Source organism: Actinia tenebrosa, unplaced genomic scaffold (genome assembly GCF_029948245.1).
Source record: "Actinia tenebrosa isolate PJP-AT-01 unplaced genomic scaffold, QUT_ActTen_1.0 PGA_scaffold11__36_contigs__length_13525064, whole genome shotgun sequence".
Lineage (NCBI taxonomy): Eukaryota > Metazoa > Cnidaria > Anthozoa > Actiniaria > Actiniidae > Actinia > Actinia tenebrosa.
In genome coordinates, this window is record NW_028292571.1 from 2,309,677 (window position 1) to 2,315,706 (window position 6,030).

At 38.0% G+C, this 6,030-nt stretch overlaps 1 protein-coding gene across 1 annotated transcript; it reads right to left on the reverse strand.

Annotated features, from left to right (window-relative positions):
- Positions 1 to 1,024: 1,024 nt before the first annotated feature.
- Positions 1,025 to 5,346, reverse strand: LOC148912332 (putative glycoprotein hormone G protein-coupled receptor). Its single transcript, XM_089027138.1, has 4 exons — positions 5,129 to 5,346; positions 3,369 to 3,440; positions 3,050 to 3,121; positions 1,025 to 2,657 (listed from the first exon to the last, which is right to left on the reverse strand). Exons 1-4 carry the CDS (start codon positions 5,308 to 5,310, stop codon positions 1,274 to 1,276), a joined length of 1,710 nt encoding a protein of 569 aa, XP_088883264.1. The 5' UTR covers positions 5,311 to 5,346; the 3' UTR covers positions 1,025 to 1,273.
- Positions 5,347 to 6,030: the final 684 nt, after the last annotated feature.

Below are 6,030 nucleotides of genomic sequence, written 5' to 3' on the forward strand. Positions count from 1 at the left end.
AATTATTTACTCCGCAAATCTGTTTATGGAATACTTTGTATATATCCGTTCTAAGAAAAGTCTTAGCAAAATAATGTTGTATTTTCGATGTATGGTTTAGAATTATTGTGAGTCAAATTCTGTCACGCATTTTCAAAGCAGTAGAAATAGGGACATTCGTTTGAACTTATACGTTTTTAACTTATATGATGGGTAACATTATTTTGATGATTTTCGGTATTGAAAAATTGAAGCGTTTACAATATAAAGACGATTTTCAACCTTTGGGATTTGGCCGCCATGTTTGTGCCTCTCAATGGGACACCAAGATGGCAGACCCATACTGATTTCAACTAAATAAGCGAGTTCATAGTTTAAGGATAGTTTTCAGTGCGCATGCGATTTTAAACCGGATTTCTCGACTTCTTTTGTTTAAACCTTAGGGACCAGTCGCTATTTAAGTCGGGGGGAAGGGGGGGAGGGGGGGGGGGGTGGAGGAGAAAATGGGGGACCCTCAAATTTAATTTTTTTTAGTGGAACATGGGGGCCTTGAAAGGTCAAAATGAGGATTGGGAGGATTTTTTAAACGATTGAATGGGGGTACCCGAAAAACAACGACTTAAATATTGACTGGTCCCTTCTTTTGTTGTTAATTAAACAAAAGGTGAGAAATTCGGGATAAAATCGCATGCGCACTGAAAACGATTCTTAAACTCGGAACTGGCTCATCATGAGCACAATCAATCGCTTGTGTCTTCGTATCTTAAGTTTTTTTTAACTAGAACTTCGGCTGAGATACATAGATTTGGTTTCTCTTTCGGCCCATCGAAGTTTTGTTTTATATAATTCCTGGGAAGACTTTCGATGCGTGACGTAGGTGAAAGACAGGAATATCAAAAACCACCGCGAGCACCCTAAAAGGGGTGCGTGTGTGTGCGTGTACTGTGCTCAACTAATAAACTGATTTTTTAAAACCTCGATAGGTTCATTTATCATATTTATTGTGTTCTCTTTTCCACAATACAAATACAATTATTTTAACCGTTAACGAATGTCTTCTACTAGGATATTTAACTCGAGTAATGTGAGCCATTTTGAATTTCAATGGGTTTTAAATTTAAATACCAATGTGATTAATTTTTTTTTTTTTTTTTACATTTTACATTTCATTTTTTAAAAAATACATTAAAAATGAACTCGGTCAATGTCTCTGCATAAGAGTTGAGCGAGATAACTAGACGTTTCTATTATTTACCAATGGCCTTCATCAATAAAATGACGAGGCTTAAAGCTATCAAAGAGTAACTAGGGATGTGCTATTATTTGGAGAATGTACGACACGGGCAGCTCGTACGTGAAGCTTAATGTTGGTAGAGCGGGTCTTGTGACCTCTCCTGTTAAGCGAGCAACGCCAAGATAACATTCTGCTGAATTCTGTTCTGAACAGCTTGATCCTGAACGCATAGAGGATTGGGTTAAGAACTGAATTTAAAGTCAAACAAAGCAGAGGGAAAGCTGAGTTCAGTACCTCAGACACCTCTCGTGAAATAGCGTTTGTTTCGCGATTAACGCTAGCGAAAATCAATGACATAATGACTGGGAGTAGGAAAAACAGCATGTTTGTTAATACAAGACTGAATACCCTCTTGGCTAGCTCGATATCTGCGCGTATTCGCATGTTCTTGCTGGATCTCCGTACAAATAAGTACATTCTAACGTATATAGGTATAGTAGCGAGGTACATGAGACCCGATAGACCTGTTCCAATAACGCTGTAATAAAACTGAACGGGATTTGACTTAACTGGAAAAACTGATATACAATAAGTATTAATGGAATAACTACCTATTCCAACCATGGGTAGAACAGATCCGGTTAGAGCCCATAACCAACATATAGCTGAAGCTACCAGAAGGGTGGTGGGGCTCATTCTACTGTGACGTGGTAAAGTGTGCATTACACATTTGTATCGCTCTATTGTTAGAACAAATGAAAAGCTTACAGCAAGGCATGTACCAAGAACCCAGAAAAACCCTATGGATGCACAGTAATCTTGCGCAAATGTCATCATTTGGTCAAATGTTTTAAGCGTATGAATAGATATGATCAGGACAGAATACACGCCGTTAAACATATCCCCAATCCCGATATTACAAACCAATATCATGTCAAAGTTCTTGCGGAGACGTTTGGAACGTATGGTAGTTATAATTACAACTAAATTTAAACTTATTGCTAAAGGGCCAAGAAAATACTGCAGGGAAAACACTGATAAAGTTGTATCTCGACAAGGTGCCTTTACGACTTCCTTGATCTCTGACTGACTGCACTTTGGGTTTTCAACTACGCAAGTTGCTAAAAAACTATGGTTTGCAAACCTTTGAACTATTCTCGAGGCTGTAATAGTTATCGTACGGCATGCGTAACCTTTGATGTATCTCGTAGAACCTTCAGTTAACAGCTTGAGTTGACTGGAGTTATTTGATTTGATAAGTGAACAGTTCCAGCAGTGTTGACCCCAGCTAACGCCTTGAACGGTCCTAAGCCGTTTTAACCTCAAGATGCCATTATCTGGTAACCATGGTGATGTGCCAGTTAGGTCTAACGTAGTTAGATTAGGAACTTGACTAATAAGTTCTGATGTTTGCCACACTTTAATTGGGTTCGTGCTAAGATTGCTTCAAAACAAAAAGCAACAAACATGAGTACTTTTCTTGTAACATCTCCATCCGTTTCGTGCGTATTATTTTGCCTCTTTACGCATTCTCCCCACGTAAATTACGTAATGAAAAATAGCATCAAAGGCATATCTTTTTTTAAACCAAAGTGATACTTAACTAAAGAGCATTAATTTGTGGAGAATGTGAAAAAAAATCAGGGGGAAAATGTCGTTTAATCGTCTGATTCAGAATGACGTCACTTTTTTCTTTATTTCACTTTATTTTCTTTTTGAATCCTCTTAAGAATTCACTCCATTTTTAAGAGTTTGAACCAGGCTTAAGTTAGCATCGAATACTAAAGCCATGTGGGGGCTGGTTTTCTTAAAAGAACAAACACTTATGTTACTTACAGTGTTCGAAGAGCCGTCAGTCCTAGGAAAGCATTGGCTGATATCTTCTGGATGTTATTGTTGTATAACGACCTGAAAATAAGAAAAAAACGAAGTCAATTAATATTCAGTTCCGGAGAGTGAATGTATTGTTCATTTCAGGAATTGTCAAATAGATTTCCTCATTTTTGTTCTCCTTATGAGCCCTACCGCCCATTCAACTTGAGCCCACACCCATTCGACCTACAAAAGTAAAGGTTCTTGATTTATTCATATAATTTTCTGATATCATTGATAAGCTAGACAATGAGCGCGCGTGAACAAATTATACGTTACTTACAGAGTTAACAGACTAGTAAAATGTACGAATAACCCATCTCCAAGAGAACTCGTGCTGCTGTTGAATATTTCCCTAACAAAAAAAAAGTTGATAAAACAGTCAATCCATAATTACAGGCTGTGCCTGATATGGTTCAATGTGTCAAGGAGCTGCGTGAAGTAGACCAACGCCTCCCGTTTATAATTCATTTAGTTTTTCTCACGGTGTAAGACGTGGTCCTTCATGAGAAAAGCTGGCAACAACATGCAGAATACCCAGCAAAGTTGTTGGAACTCTTTGTAGAACGAGGCATACAACAATTGCAATCGTTTTTAAAAAGAACTTGAAAAACTAAAAATGTCTTAAACTCAAACGTTGAACGGTTTCAGATCGTAATCAGCGAGTTTTCCAGTAGTTTTTGCTGTCTTAAAAAGAAGCCAACCACGTAAGACAGAACTAATACATTCCTCGATGGTAACTTTGCTCCTGAAATATCTCTTCATTCAGTGAAAATTTTTATTTTCTTGGTTGAAAAACACTTGCCTTCTTTCGCTTTAAAACAAACACACACGTCTCCAGTAACAATCCCAGCAGCCCTTGCAATTCGACCCATTCCCCCACTCGTTTTTGAGAAGAGCAATCATTGTTACTAAATATGTGCATATGATTTGCGAGGTTGGCTGTCATCCAAGGCGTAGTGGGGGTCTCTGGTTTTGCGTTGTCATATAGTTGTAGCAGAGTCTCAGCAACAACGATAGCTTGTACAACTTGTTCCAGGCGGTAACGCAGTCGTCAATACTTTCCGTATCGGTGAAAACAACATGCAAAAGAACTTCTAAAGTGGCTAAAAAAAGATTGCCTATCACAATTGTTAAAAGAGTGATTTTTTAAAATAAATACCCTGTGCTTGCTGAAAGGTTTTCGCAAAAATTTCATTAATTGTAAACCTGCATTATCCAATGTCCGCTGTTGCTTTGTCACGAAAAGTTTTTTTTAAAAATTCCTCACGCACTTGCCTTCTTGTGAATTTTACGATGATCGATGGCTTCGAAGATCTAAGAAATCAATGAATCTCGGGGGAAATCGAGTACAACATGTCTCGAACACAATACTAGACAAGTCAGGGATGGTCCGCAGTCTTGGATCAGTACGTATACTGACTCGGAATCCACAATTTTCTCATTAAAATTAGTGAATACCAAGTCATTGAGAGTTTTAGAATGCTCGGGACAGTGACGCGTTGGCTAGCACCTCAATCTTTTCCTTCACTCTACAAACTTTTATTCCATTTTTCATTTTTTCCCAAGTCGTTTTGGTTTGATATTCCAACCGTATTTCGTTTTCTTTTGGTGCCACTGCCATACAATCAATTCAATAAACGTTGTCGTCGAGCGGCTCAAGCCTACGCGACTGGACCGAAAGGAATATGGGTAAAAATCACTGAAGCGGTTAAATATTTGTTCTGAATTAATTGTTCCCGTTAGTAGTAAAGATAATAATGGGGAGCAAAAACCCTTTAAATGCGTATTTGGGTTTAACCAAAGACCACACTTTCGAAAATGGGAAGGCATTAGAATAACGTTTCTTTCAACACTTTCCGCTCGAGCTCGTCCTGTAACCCATAAGAAAAATTCATCAGATAAAACCTATGCAGTCAATCGCTTTAGTAATTTCTACCCAGATTTCCTTTCGGACCAGTCGCGTGGGCTGGTCGACGACAACGTTTTTTGAATCGACTGTATCTAACAGATGCCTTATAAATTTATCTCATTTCAACTTACAAAGAGCAGATACTTGAATTGGGTAGTGGTAAATGTTCAAGGTCTTGCACGGTAATATGCTGAAGATCGCCACCAATGCCACCACCACGAAGGCAAGCACGAAGAAGGACACGTACAGCATCGACTTCATGGATACACAAGAAAACAAAGAAAAGTGACGAGCAGTAAACTCGTTGTTCCATCTGGGCTGACAAACAAGAAATGATGAATGAACAACACTACTTGTCGTACCTAATGAAGGCCGGTTCAGTTACTGGCAAACGAACATGCTGCATGTCAGCACTGCACGGCAAACAAGCCTGATTCGAAAATGAAAATGGGATGTGAATATTAGTGTCAAATAAATATATAAATGAGTATATGTCATAATAATTCGCTAATAATAATTTTTCAAAAAAATATATAGGCGAAAGTAAAAGTTTTTGTTAAAAGTTTTGAACGTTTTTGACAAGTGTCATCTTCAGGAATGCCAAGTTCGGTAACCTGAATGTTCAGAAATATATACTAAGACTATACTAAGTAATTCCCAAAGGGAAAAAATTGGCAATGAAGCACATATTTTCTAAGTAAGCTTTCACTGATTTCCCTCTATAATCGCGCCCATGATGTTCACATAAATAACTTAACAAAAGGGTTCATTAAATTTCAAGTAATGTCCTGGGGATTTTTTTCATTATACGGTTAATACATAATCTCTGAGATTCATTTGCTGTTCTCTTCTCCTCTTTTGGCAGTTGCTTATAAGTCTTTGGCATAACCTAAAGAGTTATCTGCTTATCTGTTATCATGCTTCTCTTGCTTAACCTGGCTGTCGCCATCGTGTCTTTAACCTGATGACATATGGTTCCGGTTTGAAAGGTTCTTCCTTTTTCCTCTTCTTTTTCCTCTTCTTTTTCCTCTTC